Source organism: Vipera berus (assembly GCF_964194415.1).
Source record: "Vipera berus genome assembly, chromosome: 2".
Taxonomy (NCBI): Eukaryota; Metazoa; Chordata; class Lepidosauria; order Squamata; family Viperidae; genus Vipera; species Vipera berus.
This window is the reverse complement of record NC_138203.1, coordinates 233,138,505-233,161,405: the sequence shown is the minus strand read 5'-3', so window position 1 is coordinate 233,161,405 and position 22,901 is coordinate 233,138,505. Positions and strand designations below refer to the sequence as shown.

The 22,901-nt window shown below is 40.9% G+C and overlaps 1 protein-coding gene across 3 annotated transcripts in view; it reads left to right on the top strand.

Moving 5' to 3' along the window:
• The window catches only part of ARHGEF3 (Rho guanine nucleotide exchange factor 3), a 148,525-nt gene that overhangs the window by 29,900 nt on the left and 95,724 nt on the right, over window positions 1–22,901 (top strand). For all 3 annotated transcript variants that reach the window (XM_081317439.1, XM_081317438.1, XM_081317440.1), the window contains one exon: window positions 13,981–14,044. In XM_081317439.1, the coding sequence (XP_081173565.1) occupies window positions 13,981–14,044 (64 nt within the window). The remainder of the gene's footprint in view (window positions 1–13,980; window positions 14,045–22,901) is intronic.

The window sequence follows — 22,901 nt, the reverse complement described above, 5'->3', positions numbered from 1 at the left end:
GGTCTTCCCTTGAGAGTTTGACAATATTAAAGTTACTATTTGCCTGCTAAGAATAGCTTCTATTATCTTTACGATATGGATTTGTTGCTTCCTTGTGATAATTTTACTCATACTCATGCTCCTGTTGCAATTTAATTGCAATTAATATGAAAATGCAATGTGTACTGCTCAACATATCAGCATATTTCAATTCTTAACAGAATTTGCATCTAATTTAATGTTTAATAAATGTAATACAGTCATACCTCAGCATTTGACTGCTTGTCAAATTTGATATTTGACATGTTTTGAAGCAGAAATCTTATCCTGGCACTTGTCCTTCTCCTGGTAGTCAACATGTAAGGAAGAAGTTGTTGATGATGGCTGCCCCATGACTTGCTATTTCTTCCGGCTGAAATAGCAGGTCACGTGGTAAGTCACATGGTTTTCTCTGTTCCCATCGGTTTTAGTATTTGGCATGTCCTCTGGAATGAATTACTGAAAAGGACCAAGGTACCACTGTATCTTAAATTTATAACAAATTAAAACAAAAGGACAGAAAAAGTCAGTTTTTGAAATACAGAAGATACAAAGAAACCATATTAAGCTAGCCTGATAACAAAAATTCTGGGAAGTATAATACATGTGACCAAAATATCTCAACCCCTCAAACTGAATATACAGTATTCTGAAAAAGAATATTGTTCCCACATGCTTCAAACCTTTATAGAATGTCCTGTCTTGTTCAGAAGAAGGAAATTCCTTGTGTATTCTGCATTGGTCACCAGTCATAAAAGTGGAGACAGCATATACAGACTTGTGTGTGTCAGAAATAACAAATCTTGGCCAACATTACAAATAGAGAATTTGAAATAGAGGCAGCAAAGCACATACTTCAGAATAACACAACAAAGAAGCATTTTTTTTTAAAAAAAAAAGGCATTGTGAGCCATTCTTTTTCTCTCAGGAGACTATCCTTTGTGAAAATGAAGACCTAGCCAGTTTGAACACCAGAGGGTGGTATTTACCAAGATTAGTTTTTTATAATGCTATGTATTAATTTTCTGAATACAGTACTGTTCTTACTTAGAAGGAAGACCAGGATTTTGCCCTAATAATTAATTTTAAAATGGATGTTTTACCTAAGATTTGCTGATTGAAAAAGTTTTCTTGCATAATTTTCTTTGGGAGAATCATTTTAAATTTGTGAAGCGCAGGAAACCAGGAGCCAAGACTGTTGAAATAATGCTAACATTCTCTACAAGAATCTGAACTATTTACAATCAAAGCAAATTGGCAGTAGATAAAATTCAGTGGAATTCAAGGTGGGCTGGACTTAGATCTTTTGTGGGTGCGAAGCGACTCAAGTCTGATGACGTGCTTTACCCCTCCCTCGGGCTCAGCTGGTCATCTCCTACAAAATTCATTTAAAGTTGTCTTCTTTGGGGGTAAACCAGCTCATAGTTTCCATAAAAAAGTTGTGATGTTTCCTCAGTTATTAATCTTAAATACTTGGTTCTGAAAAAGGGGGGGGGGTTGAACTATTTCTGTTAATTTGTGCAAGATGCTTCTTTTGTCCAGTGGTATATCAGCCCCTTTTTAGCCACTCTTGGGAGGTAGTGGGTTGTGGTTAGGAAGCTTCAAGAGTTTGAAAACCTGTCGAATTCCCAGCTGGAAATCTCTTTTCAGTTAGCATAAGTCATTTTAGCCATCGTGCTTTTGGTGAGGCATCTAACACATTACACCTTTTCCTGAGATGCCTAAAAGCTGTGGATTTGAGTTATGGAAATGTTTGAATAATCTCCCATTATTAGGTAGTTTCCTAGTCCATATATCTGTACTGAACAACCTAAAGCTTAGTCACTAAGCATTAAAGTACTGAAAGCTTAGTGATTTGAACCCCTTAAGATGCTTTTTATATAAGCATTTGATTTTAACAGTAGAAGCATACTTGATTCTAATGTGTTTAGGGTAAGCTTGCCCTGTTTTCTTTAAACTTGTATCATTCTTATTTTGTTGTCAGTGCAGAATTGTGGTGTAGCATAAATGGAAACTTGCTTTGACATGTACACTTCATGCTAAACTTGATATGTATACAGACTGTAAAAGATTTAATTCACATAACATACTCAACCAAAACAAGCAAATTGCATGATAATTTAATTTGTTGTGTGAATCAGGCTATCATTTCTGTTTGTGTGATTTTTGTTCATAAGAATGGATATGGTAAAATAATCTCTTTATACATTAGTGTACAGATTCTATATTAAAAGTATTGAAAGCTTTGTTTTGCCATAGACATACATACTTGGTTCATTCTGCTTAAATAGGTATTTTTTGTCATTTTCAGTAGTGGAAAAACAAATTGTTTGTTTGTGTGTGTGTGTGTGTTCGTGTGTGTCTCCATACATAAGAATTTCATACAGGTATGTCTTAGGCCATAAAGCTATCTGTGAAAGTGAAATGTCATACTTTGTATACTTTAGTAAAATCCATATACTACTAAAAGTCTATATAGTTTTGTGTCTGTTTGATATGTTCATTTGGGCAAAATGCTGCATTATAGGGCAAAACATGGATCAACAAAGGTACCTCAAATGGACTAATTTACAGAATTCTGGGACTCATTACTCCTGAAGAAACAAAATTGGGGGATTTTTTGCCACTTCAATATTTATTTATTTATTTATTTTAATCCCATTTATATCCCGCCCTTGCCACTGTTGTATACATAGTTGAGGTAATTTGACAGCTCGGCCGTACTGACATCATCTGGTGGCTCCAGCGTGCGCTCTGATTGGTTGTCCAGCGTTCGGCGGGATATTCCAATGCAGGGATTGGTCAGGAGCACACCGGCTAGAGTATTTAAGGGGCTCTATGAGGGCTCCGTTTGTCTTGTTCTGAACTGAATAAAAGCTGTGTTACTGAGTCCCGACTGTCATCTGTTCCCTCACGGTCCAGACCACACTATTTAACAGCCACTGCACTGCCATAGTTGACCACAACCATGTGATCCACATTCTCCAGCATGATAGATGGAGAATCCATGAATGGGGTTAACTCTGTCTTCCTGCCCAATTAGACTAAGTCAGTCAAACTTGCCACGCCTCTCCTGAGCCAGGACACCTCCCAGTCACGACTGTGCCCAGAATAGACATGGTAATTTTGGCTCCCAGAATCTTGCTGAGTCATCTCTTCTGAGTAATTAAGCAGGTTGTATATATTTTTCCCCCTTCCTGGATTCTTAAATTAGATAGCTTTCGCTGTAGTCCTTTTCAGGATCTTATCTTTCTCTCACAAGCCCCGGGCTGTTCTTTCGTGGCACGCTAGTTGCGGCCACCATTTTGAATTCCAGCTTACCAGCAGCTGGCTGAGAGGAGGTCAGAAAGCCTTTTTTAAGCTGCCTTTTTAGGCGTGCTGATAGCATCAGAGGCACGCGAAGACTCTCAGAACTGCCTGCCTTCTCTCCTGAATTAAGGGGGAAGGACAGGTTGCTTCTCTTTTTTCACTATCAGCAGTAGCGGCCACCATTTTGGGTGCCATGATCACATTGCTTTTCCTCTGAAAAGGCTTGTGCAGCCTTCTTGGCTAGCTTCTGAGAAGGGGGGGAGATTTCAGCCCCCCCCCAAAAAAACAACCACAGACTTCAAAGGTGCTTACCTTGCCTTCCAGCTCAGGGAAGTTGGTCCCTGAGCTTCTGGTCAGTTTGCAGGGGTCCTTTTTCAAGCTCCTCTCACAATCATTGCAGAGGGTTCTGAGTTCAGATCCCTTCTGACTGTAGCACAATCATTGTTTGCCTTGCCCAAAACCTTTCAAAGTGGATGGTCAAGTAAAGGAGGCTTCAGCTATAGCTCTAGGCCTCAACCTAGCTGTCTCATTGTCCATTCCAACAGAAGAAGTGTGCTGGCCGTGCCATTCTTGGCCTTGCTGCCACCAACTAGGACTAGTGAGCTGGCTGTTATCACTGAGGTGATCTGTCGCCACTAGGTTTCTACATGTGAGCTGGCTGTTATCACCGAGGTGATCCGTCGCCATAGTAGACTTGACCTGTGCTCCAAAGGTGCTTCAACTAGTCTTAAGGCCATCAGGAGCTTTGCAGGTGTGCCACTTGTCCATTAAGTTGGGTCTGCAGCCACCATTGCCATAGAGTACTTATTGATCCCTGGGAGTGGCACACAGCCTCAGATCAGTACTCTGCTCCTCTGTTTGAGATCCCTCTCAGCATTCCACTGAGATATCTCCCAATTATGATGGCAGACAACACCGCACCTCAGGCTTCACACAGTGTCCCCAACACTCCTGCACAATCAAAGCATAAGTCCTCCATCCCGGTCTGTTCGAGGAGGTATCGGAGAGGTTAGGTTGGCCAGTACTGGATCTTTTCGCTTCTCCGGCGAATTCCCAGCTCCCGATGTTTTCCTCCCGGTTCCCCTCTCTGGGGCAGTGAGGACGGATGCCCTCTGCAGCCCTTGGCCCAGGGGCTTGCTGTATGCCTTTCTGCCTCTCCCTCTGATCCCGGCAGTCATCCGCAAGTTACTGCAAGAGCGGGCAGAGATGATATTTGTTGCACCACACTGGCCAAGACGGCCATGGTTTGATGACCTTGTGAGGCTGTCAATCTCTCCCCCATGGAGGATTCCTCCAGATCGCGTTCCACTCAGCCAGGGAGCTCTGCATCATCCAGAACCCCAGTGGCTCCAGTTGACCGTCTGGCACTTGAACGGTGGCTCCTGACACATGAGTCTTATTCGTTGGAGGTAATTACAATGATTCAGGCCTCCAGATGGCCTACAACAAACAGGATCTATGACTCCACTTGGAAGAGTTTCTGTAGTTGGTGTGATAAGAACAGTTAGATCTTTCGGCTATTACTATCCCGAGGATCTTGGGGCTTAACAAAGGCTTTGCATCCAATACCATCCGCTGACAAGTAGCAGCTCTCTCCATCGTATTTACTTGGGGCAATTCAGAGGCATTGGCTCAACATTCTATGGTACGCTCATTTCTCAAAGGAGAGACCAACACCACACCTCCAGTGGTTCACTGGTATCCCTCTTGGGATTTGTCACGGGTCTTGCAGGCCATTACCTCTCCTCCATTTGAACCCATCAGGACCTATACTCTGCAGTTCTTGACAATTAAGGTGGCCTTCTTGATAGCCATCACATTGGCTAGACAGGACTTATGCGTTTTTTCATGCTGACAGGACTTATGCGTTTTTTCATGCTGACAGGGTGGTCCTTCAATTGGATCCCTCCTTTATTCCTAACGTCAATACCTTGTTTCATAGAGCGCAGGAAGTCACTTTGCCAGACTTTTGTCCTCATCCATCTCTTGCCTTGGAACGGCAATGGCACAATCTGGACGTACGCAGGGCTTTGCACCACTATATTAAGTGGACAGCGTCTTCGCAAGTTGGAAGCCCTCTTTGTTTCCTTTCAACCCTCTACTATGGGGTGGAAGGTTTCTGCCTCCACTATAGGCAGGTGGATCAGAGCTTATATTACAGGGCCGTGCCAATCTCATTCCCTATCAGTTCCCAGGCGTATCACTGCTCACTCCACTCTTAGTGCTGCAACTTCTGCGGCTTGGGTGACACAGGCGTCCATTGAGGACATTTGTAGGGCGGCAACATGGTCCTCGCCTTCCCCTTTCGTGAGGCATTATAAACTGGATAGGTTTGCCTCTGCAGACGCCTCGTTTGGCCGGAGAGTGCTGCAACAGGTAGTGCCACAGGGTGGGACACAGACCCAGACTGATTCCCTCCCATAGGGACAGGGCAGCTTTGGTATGTCCCATTCGTGGATTCTCCATCTGTTATGCTGAGAAAAGGCGTTCAGGTAAGACAACGCCCCTTTTCAGCATTTTCTGACAGGTTCCCACAAGTCAATGGCAAGCCTGGTATAAATTAGTATGATTGCCAACACTCTCTTGTTCCTTGCCACTTTCCCACTAGCAAAGTTTTTGCTTGTGGGAAGCATGATGCCCTGTCAACACTAACTGTGTTCATAAATCATGGTCAGCTCCGTTCTGTTTTAGGCAGGGCATGTTCTGTGAGCCAGTCATTATGGCTTGAGTGAGTCAACTAACAGTGGTTTATACCCAACAACCAATGGCTTAGCATAATACAGGTAATCTTCGAGTTACGACAATTCACTTAGCGACCGTTTGAAGTTGCGACATAACCCCCCCCTAAGTACTTATGACACAGGCCTGAGGTTACGAATGTTGCGGCATCATGGCAATCGTTCGCCCTAATGAACAATCGTAGAGGCACTGCAATATTCAACCTACCTATTCCCTCTCCTACCTCTCCACAGGCACTGGGCCGGTAGAGACTCACTTACCCAGCGAAGATCTAGCGAGCTGTCTCTTCTCCAGCCTCTCTGCCGTGATTTTTTGTGCCTGCAAAAGCGGATGGGTGCCTGAAGTCCTATGAGGTCACGGTGCCCAGAAGCTTCCAGTCTCCACTCAAAAGGTTTGCAAGCCAATGGGACCCTTTGAGGCAACGTCAGTGTGCAAACACTTTTCGCGCCAAGACTGGAAGCCTTTGGGGAAGACTCACCGAGGCTGCCCACTGCTCCAAAAGCGGCATGCAGTCTTGGTGAGTCAGAGAAATCGAGCAGGGAGTGCTCGTCCTGCTCTCCCTGTTCTGCTTTTGGCACGCTGGGAGCAGGCACAGAAACCTCAGCGGAGAGGCTGAAGAGACAACTCGCTAGATCTTTGCAAGGTGAGCGAGTCTCACAGTCCCAGTGCCTGTGGAGACCTGGCACGGCAGGTTGAGGGTGGGAAGCAATTGTGAGGAGCATGAGGTATCTCAGTGGGTCAGGGGAAGCCTTGGGTGCTCTTAAGCAAGTGGCCTGTTCCATCACTAGCTCCCCCCCCAGCCTTCCCCACCCTGAGATACCTCATGTGCATTTAACAACCTGCTCATTCCATTAGCGAATGCGTGGGTGAAAGCAGGGAGTTACTTAAGGAGGCATTAGCCCACTGCTCCACCAAGGCTCTTGCAAAATCTGTGCTAAATTCAAGTCCCTCCCAACATGTACGTGGACTTTTTTTTTCCTTTTTGACCTCTCACTGGGGTTATTTTTTAGGATATTACTTAGGGCCACCATCTGCCAACATTGAGCCGTTGTTATTTATTTGTTACCCATCTCACTGTGGGGCTACTCTGGGCAGCTTACAGGCATGTCCCTAACCCAGGTGAAGTTTTCTTATGAAAGCATTTTTTTTGCTATTTTCTTGTATTTTGTTTAAAAAAATTCTGTTTGTAGATACTTTTGTGGTCAGCTACTTGTTTCAGTTATCATAATCTACCTAGATTTCTGTTGGCATGTTATATTCGTAATATATGCCATATCCTTTTTTCTTCTAGTTCGTGTATGTTTTAAAAAGTGAGGATATCATCCTAATATGTGTCACCTGTGTTTACAAAAGGTTATATTCGGATGTGCCAAACTGTTAAGGCTATAAGCATTCTCCAAAGCACCCACCAGCAAGACAAGAAGTAATGGATGGAGACATCTAACCTAAATCTAAGGAGAAATTTCCTGACAGCAAGAACAATTAATCAGTGGAACGGCTTGCCTCCAGAAGCGGTGGGCATTCTGTCACTGAAGGTTTTAAAGAAGAGATTGGATAACCATTTTCTGGAATTGTATGGGGTCTCTTGCTAGAGCAGGAGGTTGCAGTAGAAGACTTCCAGGTCCCTTCCAACTCTGTTATTCTGTAGTCTATTCTGTATCATTTAAGGGAAATTGGTGATTGTAAGGTAAGCTTTTACACTTCTCCTACCTTGAGACCAACTTAGGCATGGTTTGAAAGGTAAAATTGACTGGTCATTTTTGACCAAAACAACTATGAATTTGTATTTGTATTTGTATTTATTAAATTTGTATACCGCCCTTCTCCCGAGGGACTCAGGGCGGTGAACAGGGCACATATAAATAGAGGATACAAAAATTAAAAAAGAATTAAATAATCGCCCAGATAAAACAGTAACAATATAAAAACCCAATTAAAAACCCTAACTTCCCCCATCAGGCCAGGCCAGCTTGTTCAAATAAATGGGTCTTCAGACCGCGTCGGAAAGAGCGAAGGTCCGGTGCCGTCCGGAGCTCAACCGGCAGTTGGTTCCATAAAGCCGGAGCGCCCACAGAGAAGGCCCTCCCCCTGGGGGCCACCAGCCGACATTCTCTGACCGGGGGCACCCTGAGGAGGCCCTCTCTGTGGGAACGCACAGGGCGGAGGGAAGTTGACGCCGGCAGCAGGTGGTCCCCAAGGTACTCCGGACCCATGCCATGTAGGGACTTAAAGACCATTACCAGAACCTTGAAACTCACCCGGAAGACAACTGGTAACCAATGCAGCTCGCGGAGCAAAGGTGTAACATGGGAGTACCGGGAAACTCCCAAGACAACTCTCGTGGCCGCATTCTGTACCAGTTGGAGCCTCCGAGTGGTCTTCAAGGGAAGCCCCATGTAAAGAGCATTGCAGTAGTCCAGACGAGAGGTCACGAGCGCATGAGTGACCGTACACAGGGCATCCCGGTCCAGATAGGGCCGCAACTGGCGCACCAGGCGAACCTGGGCGAAAGCCCCCCTAGTCACGGCTACTATATGGTAGGTGAAGGTAATGAATTAGATTGGAATTGCAGCTTTGGGTGGGATTGAATTTCTTACTTGCTTAGAATGTAAACATGTTCTGTTTTCTTGTTATTTTTATAATTGTTGAGAGGGAGCAACACAAGTATAATGTGAGAACCTCACTGCTGGGGTTTCTGGCTGCTCCTTTGATTAAAATTTCATCTGTATACAAACTAACTCAATGGCTGAGGGTTAATTTTACTTCTAGAGCTTTTAAGAAACTATGCTGCTGGCTAATACTACATCCTTTGAAGTATCTTACATTCATATTCATATTTCCTGGTAAAACAGCAAGTTTGCATGTTTATTCAATAATATCTGCAAGATCAGTTTATTGACTCAGTATAAAATTCAACAACATAAAATGTTTGCAAATGTTTGGTTGACATTGCTAGATCTTCCAGGAATATGTCTTGCTGCATCACTGTTGTCATAGTAACTTCTAAATAAATGTATTTAGTACGTACGAGTAACACCTCAGTCAGAATGTCAGTTGAGAAAAAAAGCCCCAAATCCTCTAAATCTTTACAGTATAGCTCTAAACTTGTTATCCCAAAGCCAAGTCAGTTGCTTAATGTAAATCAGTAATAAATCCTTCTGGTTTCCAAACATTCTGAATATTAGGAATCATACTTCTCACAAACTATGAAGAATTAATGGATACATTAAATAATATTAGCTTTTAAAATGCACAAAATCAGCCCTATAATATTAATATTGAGTCATAATATGATTCATTTATACCATGTCTAATCTCCGACTACAGATAGTTATTGTTTAGTGACTATCATTGGGTCTGGTGATTGAGTAAATTGGTCACTAAGTGAAAAACACATGACCATGTCTCTGTTTACAGTTTTACTTCCTTTGCTTTACAGTAGGGGTGTCAAACTGGCAGTCTGCAGGCTGGATGCATCATGCGGAGGCCACGTCCACTCTGGCTCCGCACAGGCAAAAAACAGGCAAAAAACGTCACAATACGTGACACAATTGAGTTGGACACCGTGCTTTACAGCATCAAAAGGATTCGATGTCCAAAACAGCTAGGTTAGTCCAAACAGCAAGGAGAGTTTCCAGAACTTGACTCACAGGAAGCTGGGTAAAAGGGCAAATCTTAACCCTTTTTCCCCACTCTCCTGTTCTTTGGAATATTCACCCAGATGCTGAGATAATTAGCCAAAAGACAATTTATATTTGTATTTACATTCATTGGAGAGGAGGGGATTACAAGAGAGTAAGCAGGCATACAATGGGGAACACAGGTAGAAAGGAATGTGCTGATGCTGGCTATTTGCCTAGCCTGCTTGCAGTTGCATACTGTGAGCTGCTTAGGGGGTAAATAAAAGCTTTTAGTGTGAAACTGATTAGGTTCTTGTCAGTGTCACGCAGAAGTGCAAGCTGGCAGGAGGGCTGTAACTAATTACAGAGCTTTCCTTGTTAATTAATGGTTAGCCTATTTTATGGATGTGCTATGCTGTGGAGAAAAGCAGTTCAGGAAGAGATAGATTGTTTAGGCAGTCATTCCACTTTCCAAGAGGGGAGAAAGGAAAAATAAGGTCAAGCATAGAACAATATGTACTAATTGACTAAAATGGCAAACACATGATTGAGAGAGAGAGTTGCTGCAGAAGTAGTAAAAGCAGGCATTGGTTGCAAAGTTACTCTTTCATCACTGCAATAACTGCAAATGGTCACTGTCCAAGGCACTTGCTAAACAAGGACTGCCTTTATATGTCACCTATTAGTTTATATTACATTAAGTATCTATGGTTTGCTAAATTTTGCCTTTCCTGGCAGTAAATACAATATCTGTTTCTAATCGTAATAATTAATAGTGTCTTAATTCTGATCAGTAGGTTTTAGAAAATGAACAAATGCTTGAAGAATTGTAGATTAATTTTGTATCATGAAAGTATTGGGGACCTTTCTTGGGGAGTAATTATATTTATCTGGGCTGCAAAAGTCTGGCTAACACCTAGATCAGGGGTGTCAAATTGCCGGCCCAAGGGCTGGTTTCATCATACTGTGAAGCCGGGCCCACCACATTGCCGGCAATGCAAAAAGAGTCATGATACGTCGCGACACATCACGTGACATTGTGAGTTTGACACCCGTGACCTAGATGGAAGTAAAGAAATGCAGAATATGAATGGTAAACAAGCAAAGAAACAAAGCAAAAAAAAACTATAGGTGGAAAGTATAAAACATTGTACTTATAGTCTCATGTTTGATAATGATAAGAAAATGGACCAAGCTGGGAAAATATCAAGAAGGGATTTAGAATCTTTCTCTCTCAGGCATACCTATATCTCAAGAAGGGAGTCATTCTCCCCAGTTTTTCTTTTACTTCTTTGTTGTTAAAAGTGAGGTGTGGAGTGTGCATTTGGTAGTTTTTTTTCTATTTCCTGTGAGAATATTTTTACAAAACTATCACAGTACAAAACACAGTTGACTTTCGGATATTAAGTGGGTCATTATGACATCATCATCATCATCAATAATAATAAAGTGCCGCCTAAGCAAGAACTGGTGGGATCATAAAATAGAGAAAGTCATAGAAAATGATAAAGTCAAACTGCTCTGGGACTTCAGAATTCAAACAGACAAGCATCTGCAACTTAACAATTGTCGATAAGAAAGACAAAAAAGTCTGGATAGTGGATGTGGCAGTGCCTGGAGACAGCAGAATAGATGAGAAAGAACTGGAGAAGATAACAAAATACAAAGACCTACAAATAGAAATAGAAAGACTATGTCAAAGGCAAGCAAGGGTAGTACCAATTGTTGTGATTCAGGGTCAGCCTGTGGGTTCGGCAGTTGGGTCGGATGACTCAGATGAGGGGGAGGAGGGGGGTGTTGAAGAAGAACTTGCTGATGATGGCTTGGAGGCTCCGCAGAGCCCCCAGCCAGGCCCCTCTTACTTGGTGGAGACCCAGCTGTGTGAGCCCGACAGTGTGGATGAAGATGACCCACAGCTGGCCCTGTTCAAGGACGCCCGACGCAGGAGGCAGTCAAGTAGGAGCAAGCAGAGAAAGGCTGTGGGACTTCTCGGAAGGAGGCAAAGAGAGGCCACGCCCTGAACTCTTATAAAGGGAGTGTTTGGGGGAGGGCTGGTTTGCTGAAAGCAACCGCTCCGATAGAGGATCAAAGCTCCGGTATCTTGTTTCATGTTTTGTTTGTTTGTGTAATAAATTTGGCAGACGTATTCCAGCCTCTGCCGTTTGTACAGGGGTTGCCTTTCTGCAAGGCCGGTAGCAGGCTGGTACAGAACACCAATAGTAATAGGCGCCTTGGGTGCAATTCCAAAACAACTGGAGCACCACTTGAACACCATTGGCATTGACAAATTCGCCATTAGTCAATTGCAAAAGGCAGCCTTACTAGGAACTGCTTCCATCCTGTGACGATATCTGTAATACCATCTTCTGCCTATCCCAGGTCCTTGGTAAGGACTTGATAGGTAGGCAAAAATGCCAAATCCAGTCTGAACATCTAGCTGACTGTGCGATGATTAATAACAACAACAACAACAACAATAATAAAAAAGTTGGAAGGGATCTTGGAAGTCATGTAGTCCAACCCCCTGCTCAGGCAGGAAACTCTATACCATTTCAGACAAATGGCTGTCCAGTCTCTTCTTAAAAACTTCCAGTGTTGGAGCATTCACCACTTCTGGAGGCAGGTTGTTCCACTGGTTAATTGTTCTCACCATCAGGAAGTTTCTCCTTAGTTCTAGGTTGCTTCTCTCCTTGACTAGTTTCCATCCATTGCTTCTTGTCTTGCCTTCAGGTGCTTTGGAGAATAGCTTGACTCCCTCTTCTTTGTGGCAGCCCCTGAGATATTGGAACACTGCTATCATGTCACCCCTCGCCCTTCTCTTCATTAAACTACACATACCCAATTCCAGCAACCGTTCCTTATATGTTTTAGCTTCCAGTTCCCAAATCATCTTTGTTGCTCTTGTCTGTACTCTTTTTTATATCATGGTGACCAAAACTGGATGCAGTATTCCAGGTGTGGCCTTACCAAGGCATTGTAAAGTGGTATTAGTACTTCACGTGATCTTGATTCTATCCCTCTGTTAATGCAGCCTAGCACTGTGTTGGCTTTTGTGGCAGCTGCAGCACACTGCTGGCTCATATTTAAGTGATTGTCTACTAGGACTCCAAGATCCCTCTCACAGTCACTACTATTGAGCAAGGTACCACCTGTATTATACCTGTGCATTTGGTTTTTCCTGCCTAAATATAGAACCTTACTTTTTTCACCATTGAATTTCATTGTTAGATAGCACCCAGTGTTCAAGTCTGTCCAGATCCTCCTGTATCTTAAGCCTATCTTCTGCAGTATTGGCTATTCCTGCCAGTTTGGTGTCGTCTGCAAATTTGATGAGTTCCCCATCTATCCTCTTGTCCAAATCATTGATGAAGATGTTGAAGAGCACTGGGCCCAGAACAGAGACCTGGGGCACCCCACTACACACTTCCTTCCATGTAGATGCAGTTCCATTAGGACCACACGCTGAGTACGGCCTGTCAGCCAGCTACAAATCTATCTGGTGGTGATGCTGTCTAACCCACATTTTTCTATCTTACCTAGTAGTAGGTTGTGATCTACTTTATCAAATGCCTTACTGAAGTCCACAGCATTATATCCACAGCATTCCTCTGGTCCACTAATTTTGTCACTTGGTCAAAGAATGCAGTAAGATTTGTCTGGCATGATCTATTTTTGACAAACCCATGTTGGCTTTTAGTAATGACTTTGTTTGCATCAAGGTGTTCGCTGATTTGTTGTTTGATTATCTTTTCCAGAATCTTCCCAGGTATTGAGGTCAGGCTGATAGGTCTGTAGTTTCCTGGATATATTTTTTTTCCCTTTTTTGAAAATGGGAACTAAACTAGAAAAAATAGAGGGAGACTGCAAAAACACAGAACATACCACCAAAGACTAGACCAAATAGACTATCGCACAAAAAGAGATAGTTAACATCATGCTTCTTTCTCTTGCTTTAATTTCATAATTATTATTTATATTTATTAGGAAATATCATTTTTTCTTTTTTCCTGTTACTTTTTATGTTAAAATGCTAGTAAAACAATTGTTATATCCTTCCCTAGAACAGTAGAATTTGTTGCCTATTCACAGTTCTTTTAGTTATGAAATCATTTGAGCAACGGAATCAACAGAGACTAATCATAATCCTCGGTATGTTTAAAAGCTGCAAAATAAGTACACTTCTGTACAGTTTAAAGTTAATTTACCTATCATATTAGTATTGTGGATATAAATCCACAGGGGCCATCAAGATGAAAAAAAGGATAAAAAATATGTTGTTCTTTGCATCTTACAGGCCTAAACAACAACAGCACAACTTTTCCTTGTTTCCTTCCACAAAAACCTGGAATTTCAGAGGGGTAAGTACTTGTATTTTAATGATTAGTGTACAATATATATGTAGGTTTTCTTTCTGGTTATCTTATTTCCATCCACCAGAGCATAACTGCAATGTAACTTAAGGTAAGATTAGGTAATTCTATAAAATTCAAGTTCAAAACAGTCATTTAGTTTGTGTTTATGGGAGCCAAATTGATACAGATATTCAGCTTGTTTCATAAGGGATTGTTTTTATTCAGGTAGTTGTCTTTTTATATAATCAAAAACTCCTGAGGACATTAATAACCATAATCTCATCCAGACTTTATTTTTAAATACTGTAGATCTGAAGGCTTCCAAGCACATGTAGTGAAACAAAATATATATTTTATTTAAACTGACATGCTGAAAGATTGACTGTCTCTACCTGAAGAGTTTAGTTCTTTTAAAATAAACAGGACTGTGGCTTCCCCATTGAAGAGTGATGCACAATCTGAAGGCCCTCTTGAACTCAGGTGGCCCCACCTGGATGGGAAGTCTCATCCCTATGAGGTAAACCAGGCTAATTTAGTACAATTCTTTCTCTGTGATTAATGAAGGAAAGAGAAATTGTATTTTTTTTTATTGAAAAGTTTTAACATACAGTTTATCTTTAACAGTCCCCCCTCCCCCTCCCCCCTCCCTCCCTCCCTACCCCTCCCCCCCTCCCCCCCCCGACTTCCCAGAGCTAAATACAAGGTATAGAGAAAAAAAAACAATCATAAACAACCATATGCTAACAACCATAAACTCTAAAATCCATCACTCTCTAGCTTATACAGGATAATACAAACCTTAATGATATTAAATATATATAGAAAAAAAAGAAAAAAAAAGGAAATAAAGAAAGAAAAAGCGAAGGAAGACTTATTCAAATGCTACATGAAACTTCTTAACCCTATATTTATTCTGGATGTACTCAACCCATTTTCTCCATTCCATAATATAACGTTCTTGCGAGTGATCTTTCAAGTAAGCCGAAATCTTTGCCATCTCTGCCAGGTCGGAAACCTTTAAAGTCCATTCCTCTATAGTCAGCAATTCCTCTTTCTTCCAATATTGACCTATTAAAAGTCTTGCTGCCGTGATTAAATTCAACATCAGCTTAGTGTCCACAACCGTAGCCTCTGTAATTATTCCCAACAAGAAGAGTTGCGGACAAAACTTTATCCTTTGCTTGAAAATCTTCTGCATATGCCACCAAATTTTTATCCAGAAGGCCTTAACCTTTTTACAAGTCCACCATACATGAAAATATGTTGCATCTTCATCACCACACCTCCAACATTTTGGTTGATAATTCGGATACATGCTTGCAAGCTTTTTAGGATCTAAATGCCATCTATAGAACATTTTATAAAAGTTCTCTCTTAGATTTTGAGCTTGTGTAAATTTTACATTCCTCACCCAGATCTTTTCCCACGTGTCCATTGTAATAACTTCTTGGATATTTTGGGCCCATTTTATCATGCAGTCTTTAACAAGTTCTGTTTCTGAGTCAATTTCTATCAATGCAAGATATATCCATTTAATATGTGCTGGACCCTGATTTCTGATTTGCTTTATCAGATTTTCATCAGTCATTGTAAAACCATTTTTCTGATCTTCTTTCCACCTGGCCCGTAGCTGAGTATATTGAAACCAATTCTGAACAATCTTCTCATCTCGCAAGAGACTATATGGTTTCAAACACCAGACATTTCTTTCCAAGTTTAGAATCTCCTTGTACGTAGTCACATCATGTTTGAAACCAGCATGTATATTTTCTATTGCGTGTTTTGGAATTGCCCACAATGGTATCTTGCAGTCTAGCTTATGTCTGTACTTCTTCCAAACTCTCAGCAATGCCTGTCTTAAAATATGCACTCTAAACACATTATCTACCTTCTTATCATACAACAAATATGCATGCCAACCAAACAACAAGTCGTGGCCCTCAAGATTTAATAATCTGTCTTGTGTCAAATTAATCCAATCACTTATACCTACTAACGCAGCAGCTTCATAATATAATTTAAGATTAGGCATTTTAAGACCACCTCTTTCACGAGTATCCTGCATAATCTTAAGTTTGACTCGTGGTCTTTTCCCTGCCCAAACAAATTTATTGATACCTCTCTGCCATTCCTCCAAGTTAGAATCTTTCTTAAGAATCGGTATCATTTGAAATAAAAACAAAAATTTAGGCAGGACATTCATTTTTACTGCTGCAATTCTTCCCAGTAAAGACAATTGCAATTTTTCCCAACTCTCCATTTCTTTTTGAATTTTTCCCCATAATTTTTCATAATTATTTTTATATAATTTTGTATTCGAGGGCGACAAAAGCACCCCCAAATATTTGACCCTTTTGACAATCTCAAATCCAGTTAACCCTTCTAGAAGGGCCTTTTGCGATGCTGTCATGTTTTTGGCCAAGATTTTAGTTTTTTGTACATTAACTTTAAATCCAGAAACCTTCCCATATTGCATTATTATCTCCATCAGGTCCACAACAGAGCTCTCCGGCTGGGTCACTGTAACAACCAGATCATCTGCAAACGCTCTCAATCTATAATCCTGATCTCTAATCCGTATACCCTTAATTCTTTCCGAATTTCGTATTTTTACCTATAATGTCTCCAATGTTAACACAAATAATAAAGGCGATAGCGGGCACCCTTGCCTTGTACCCTTCTCAATACTACATACTTCTGACAAACTATTGTTAACTATTATTCGAGCTGTTTGTTTTTGATATAATGCCCTAATTGGTTGCAAAAATTTATCCCCAAAGTTCATTTTATCTAAAACTTTCATCAAAAATTGCCAATTCAATTGATCAAAAGCTTTTTCAGCATCTAAGAAAATTAGCACCGCAGGGATCTGGTTGTTCCTTTCCAAAAATTCCAACACATCAACTATATGCCTCACGTTATTTTTCATTTGCCTACCACTAATAAACCCAGTTTGATCCCCATGAATCACCCGTTGCAGAACCCTCATCAGTCTATTAGCCAGCACCTTAGCAAATATCTTGTAGTCTGTATTTAATAGTGATATCGGTCTATAGTTTTTTACTTGAGTAGCATCTTGGTCTTCCTTCGGGATCAGAGAGATGAAAGCAGTTCTCCAAGATGGAGGCACCTTTCCCCCTCTCTGGATTGTCTGGAACAATTGCTTTAACGGTTTAACCATCTCTAATTGTAAATTTTTGTAGTAAGCCGCAGTCAAACCATCTGTACCTGGCGCTTTGTCGACCTTCAACTCCTTAATTACTGTAAATATTTCTTCTTCTGTAATCAATTGATTAATCTCCTCTTTTTGTACTTGCGTAAGAACCGGGATGCTAGCATTCTCCAAATACTCATCAATATCTTTTTCATTAATCTTCTCCTTAGCATATAATTTAGAATAAAAATCCACAAAGGCTTCCTTAATAAAATCCTGTTGAAACACTACCTTCCCCTTATGTTCAATTTTGTCTATGTTAGAAGCCCTCTGCTTTTTCCTTAGTCTATAAGCCAGCCATCTACCTGGCTTATTAGCATTGCAAAAAGTATTATGCCTGGCAAACCTCAAGTTAGTTGCCACTTGATCAGCCATTAATTTATCAAATTGTCCTCTTAATAGCTTAATAGCCTCCTTAGTCTTCGCATCCAATGGATTCAAAATCAAGGCCTTCTCTTTTTCCTTAATTTCATTCTCCAATTCTTTCCTTCTAGCTTCCAAAGTACGTCTGTGTTTATTATTCATGTATATCAGCACCCCTCTCATATATGCCTTGCTAGCATCCCAAACCATGTCCATAGACGTATCCTTATTCATATTAATTTCAAAAAAATCCTTCATCCGTTGTTTACATTCTTCCACATTTTTCTGATTTCTAAACAAGTTCTCATTTACGCGCCACGAGCGCCTATCTCTATTGTCCTTATTGATCTCTAACCATACTGGACTATGGTCAGAAATAGCTCTTGCACAGATCTTTACCTTCTTAATCCTAGAAAAAAAGTCATTAGTCAACAAAATGAAGTCAATCCTAGAAAAAGATTGATGTCTATCAGAAAAAAAAGTATAATCCTTTTCATGCAGGTGTGTGTCACGCCAAATGTCTCGCAATTCCAAATCGTCCTTCATTTCAAAAAAAGACTTAGGCAATCTGGCATGGCACGGAATACGCTTAAAAAAACCAGCCTTATCCATCTGTACGTCCAAAACGCCATTCCAATCCCCCATAAAAATAAACGATTTGTAATCCAACTGAGTAAGCTTTGTATGAAGTGAGCTAAAAAAGTCAGCCTGTTGTTGTTGTTGATTAGGAGCATACAGTCCAACTAAAAGCGTTTTTTTACCTTCTAACAACAAATCTATCATTACGTATCTTCCATGCTTATCTGCTTCAATTAAGTCCGCTGTTATAGCACTTTTAACATAAACAACCACTCCATTTTTCTTATTCATTGCAGAGGCAACAAATTGCGTACCCAATCTTGAATTCAGTAAAAACTTTTGGTCCATAGCCCTAATATGCGTTTCTTGCAAACATATAACATCAGTCTTAAATTGTTTTAAGTATTGAAAAACTTTCTTCCTCTTCTGAGGCGAATTTAGTCCATTAACATTCCAAGTTAAGAATTTAGTCGCCATTCTTGTCACCCCGAAGCTTCTGGAGCACCTCTCCAATGGCCCTATCTTCTTTGGGCCGCGCTCCTCCCACTGCCTCGCTGTAAGTACGCTTTGAAAGTTCCATAAACTTCTGCTGGTCTTGTTCTTTTATTTGTTTTGCTCTTTTTAAAGCAGCACGCGTCACCCTTAGCTCTCCAGCATCAGCCAACAAAGTTGTAAATTGATCCCTTCCAGCACCATCCTCCTCTGTCTGACCATCTTCAGCCTCATGAGGTTTTTCTTCACCAGATCCCTTTGCCGCTTCCAAAAGTGATAGTGGGGGTTGCTTTTAAAACATTGTTGTAGAAATCACGCGCCTGTGCCACAGTAACCAGGCGGTATCTTTTACCTTCATACATCGCCACCAGCCCAACTGGAATCTCCCATCTGAACCTTATATCACGTTGCTTAAGTTCCTGCACAATAAATGCAAAGTCCTTTCTTCTCCTTAAAATCTTTGGAGGGATTTCCTTTAGGACCAAAACTTCTTGGTCAGCAACCACTACTTTAGTATCGTAGGCAGCTTGAATAACTTCATCTTTGATTTCTCTCTTTGTAAAGTAAACCACCACATCTCTAGGTAACTTCCTCTGTCTGGCAATCCATGAGTTAACACGAAAAACTTTATCCATACATCCCTTTATTTCAGATGCTGGCTGACCCAACACTGCTTCCAGGGCTTCAGAAATCAGCTGCTTTAAATCTTCTTTAATATTTTCTTTTAAGCCTCTGATTCTAACAGCATACTGCATCTGATGAAACTGAACAAGGCTTAACTCTCTGTCCATTTTGTCTCTTAAGTCTTCGTTCTCCAATACCTTTACTTCTAGTACAGCATTTTTTTGAGTCAAATCTTCCACTTTTTCTTCCAGACCTTGCACACATTCAGCCACACTTTCCACTGTAGACAAAATGTCTACCCTCATCGCACTAAATTTCTCTTCCATCCTCTCTTCTATTCTCTCCTCCATTTTTGCCAATTTATCACCCAATGTTACTAAAATTACCTGGGCATGTTTTTCAAGGGCATCTTGTAAATCCTTCGATGTCAATGCAGCAGGAGGAAGCAAGGTTTGCAACGATGTCTGTTGCACCGGAGAAGTTCCAGCACTCCGAAGAGTTTTTGAGGGAGGTTTAGCCGCCATCTTTTACTTTCACTTGTGACGCACTTTCACTTTAAGTTTAAAAAGTCCATTAAGCTCGAGAGTAAAAATAAAGATCCTCTTCACCTTTTCCTCTTGTACCGCTCTGCCTGCTCCTTTTATTCCAGGGTCTTTCCTTTTGGCAGGGGTGGTCGTAAACGCCTGGCTCTGCTCCAAGAAATCCGGAGCAGAGACGCTGACCAGCTGGGAGCAACCCAGGCTACGGGGGAGTTCGATCCTTCAGCCGCCCAAGCTTTAAACTCAGGCGGCCCCGGAGAACTCGACCCCTACCTGGGGCCTCACCCCCTCCTCTTCTCCCGAGGAGGGGGCTTCAAATTCACCCGAACAGCTGATCGGCGCTGTTTCGGGTGAAATCTACACAGCTGAGCCGCGGGCAGCCCGAAAAGGCTGTCTCCGGCGCTCCGCCGCCACCGGAAGTCCGGAAAGAGAAATTGTATTGCTAAGGGAGGAATAGGTCCTGAGGAGGTATAGCAATAGCACTTAGACTTACATACTGTCCCGTAGTACTTTACAACACTCTCTGAATGGTTTACAGTGTCAGCATATTTCCCTGAACAATTTGGGTTCTCATTTTACCAATCTCAGAAGGATGGAAGTCTGAGTCAACCTTGAGTCTATCAGGATCTAACTCCTGGCTGTGGGCACAGTTAGCCTGCAAAAGCTACATTCTAACCACTGTGCCACCAGGGCTCCATATGTATAGTGTAGAAGTGTATAACTTTCTCCAGATTGGGAGTTGCACATGGCCTTTGAGTGGCATGGAGAAGATGTAGTCCATAAAGTGGTTTAGCCCAGGATAAAAAATAAATGTGGTTTGGTTTCATTTAATTAATTTAATAAGGTTACACTTCAGTGCTACATTTAATAACTTTCTTCTCTTGTATTAAAAATTATAGTGCATCTCAAATTTTGTAAGAGTTCTGAGAGTTGATCCTATGGATCCAGCATCTCCAGAGCATGGGTTCCCAATCTTGGCAACTTTAAGACATGTGCACTTCAACTTCCAGAATTCCACAGCCAGCATGGCTGGTTGAGAAATTCTGGGAGTTGAAGTCCATGCATCTTAAAGTTGCCAAGATTGGAAAGCCATTTTCTAGAGTGTAAAATATGTGAATCTGTCCTTCATGATAGATGGAATTGCTCACAGTTACGGAAGGAGCTATGTAAAGCAGAGTATCTGGCTGGTCATTTTGTAGATTAAATTGTTCATATTTAATCTCCAAGCTAGAGGATGATGTGATCTTGCCTGAATCATCTAAGTCAGATGTTGAAGACCATACTTATACTATCAGCCTTCAGATTCAGCAACCAATCTTTCTGGGGCGATTTTAATGGGTTGTTGTTGTTGTTGTTATTATTATTATTATTATTGATCATCGCACAGTCAGCCAGATGTTCAGACTGGATTTGGCATTTTTGTCTACCTATCGAGTCCTTACCAAGGACCTGGGATAGGCAGATGTGGATGTTTGATGGTATTACAGATATCGTCACAGGATGGAAGCAGTTCCTAGTAAGGCCGCCTGTTGCAATTAACTAACTGCGAATTTGTTAATGTCAGTGGTGTTCAAGTGCTGCTCCAGTTGTTTTGGGATTGCACCCAAGGCGCCTATTACTATTGGTACTACCCTTGTTTGCCTTTGCCACAGTCTTTCTATTTCTATTTGTAGGTCTTTGTACTTTGTTATTTTCTCCAGTTCTTTCTCGTCTATTCTGCTGTCTCCAGGCACTGCCATGTCCACTATCCAGACTTTTTTGTCTTTCTTATCAACAATTGTTAAGTCCAGGGTGTTATGTTGCAGGTGCTTGTCTGTTTGAATTCTGAAGTCCCAGAGCAGTTTACCTTTATCATTTTCTATGACTTTCTCTATTTTATGATCCCACCAGTTCTTGCTTAAAGGCCAGTGATATTTCTTGCAGATCTTCCAATGCACCATTGTTGCTACTTTGTCATGCCGCTGCTTGTAGTCAGTCTGTGAGATCTTCTTGCAGCAGCTTACCAGGTGGTCCACTGTTTCTTCACCTTCTTTGCATAGGCGGCACTTAATTGTTGTTGTTGTTGTTATTATTATAGTTTATATTAGGAGGTGCACCAGCAGGGACGCGAAGGGAGGCATTTTTGATGGCTGTCGCCTTATATAGAACAATTGAAGCCTTGAGGCAAAAATGGCTTCCCATTAAAATGACATTCTGGCAATTCCCAGAAGGCCTTTGGAGGTCAATAGGTACAATAAGAAACTATGTCACTGCTGCTGTTATTTTTTATTGTTTTAGAGTAATTGCATTTTATTTTATAATTTTGGTATCATATTATCTTACTTACAGTATATACCCCATAGAGCTCTTAAAATAGTGCAGATTATAAATCTTAAGCACAAAGTATGTAAGAAAAAATAGCACATCTTACATCTGCACAACTTGATAACGCATATAGAATATAGGATTGCAAACTGAGTTATTTTCAGGGAGCATTTGCACTTTATGGGTGATTCCCGAGAGTACTTACTATTACTCTTCTTAGTGCTCATTACATTAATTCTGTGGGTATTATTTATTATTGATCTTGTTTATATGAACAGGCCATTAGGTCTATTGTTAAATACAATCAAAAGATTTGTTTCTGCTGGAACAAGAGAGTTTATTTTGGCAAGAAGATAGAGATTTTATCAGTAGTTCATTGTGTGATGTTTGTTTAAGAGATGCCTGTAGCCTATTTCAAATAAAATTCAAAAGTACTAAAATATAAATAATATAATAATATAATATAATAATATAATATAATAATATAATAATATAATAATATAATATAATATAATATAATATAATATAATATAATATAATATAATATAATATAATATAATATAATATAATATAATATAATATAATATAATATAATATAATATTATTCAAGTTTTTAAAGAAACTTTTCTCCTTTCCTCTCTCAAAAGCAAAAGCCTTCAAAGTCTAAAACTGATAATGACAGGAAAAATTTAACACTATTTCATTTGCTCATTCTTAGGCTTAAGTGCAACACAGGACCCGAGAACTT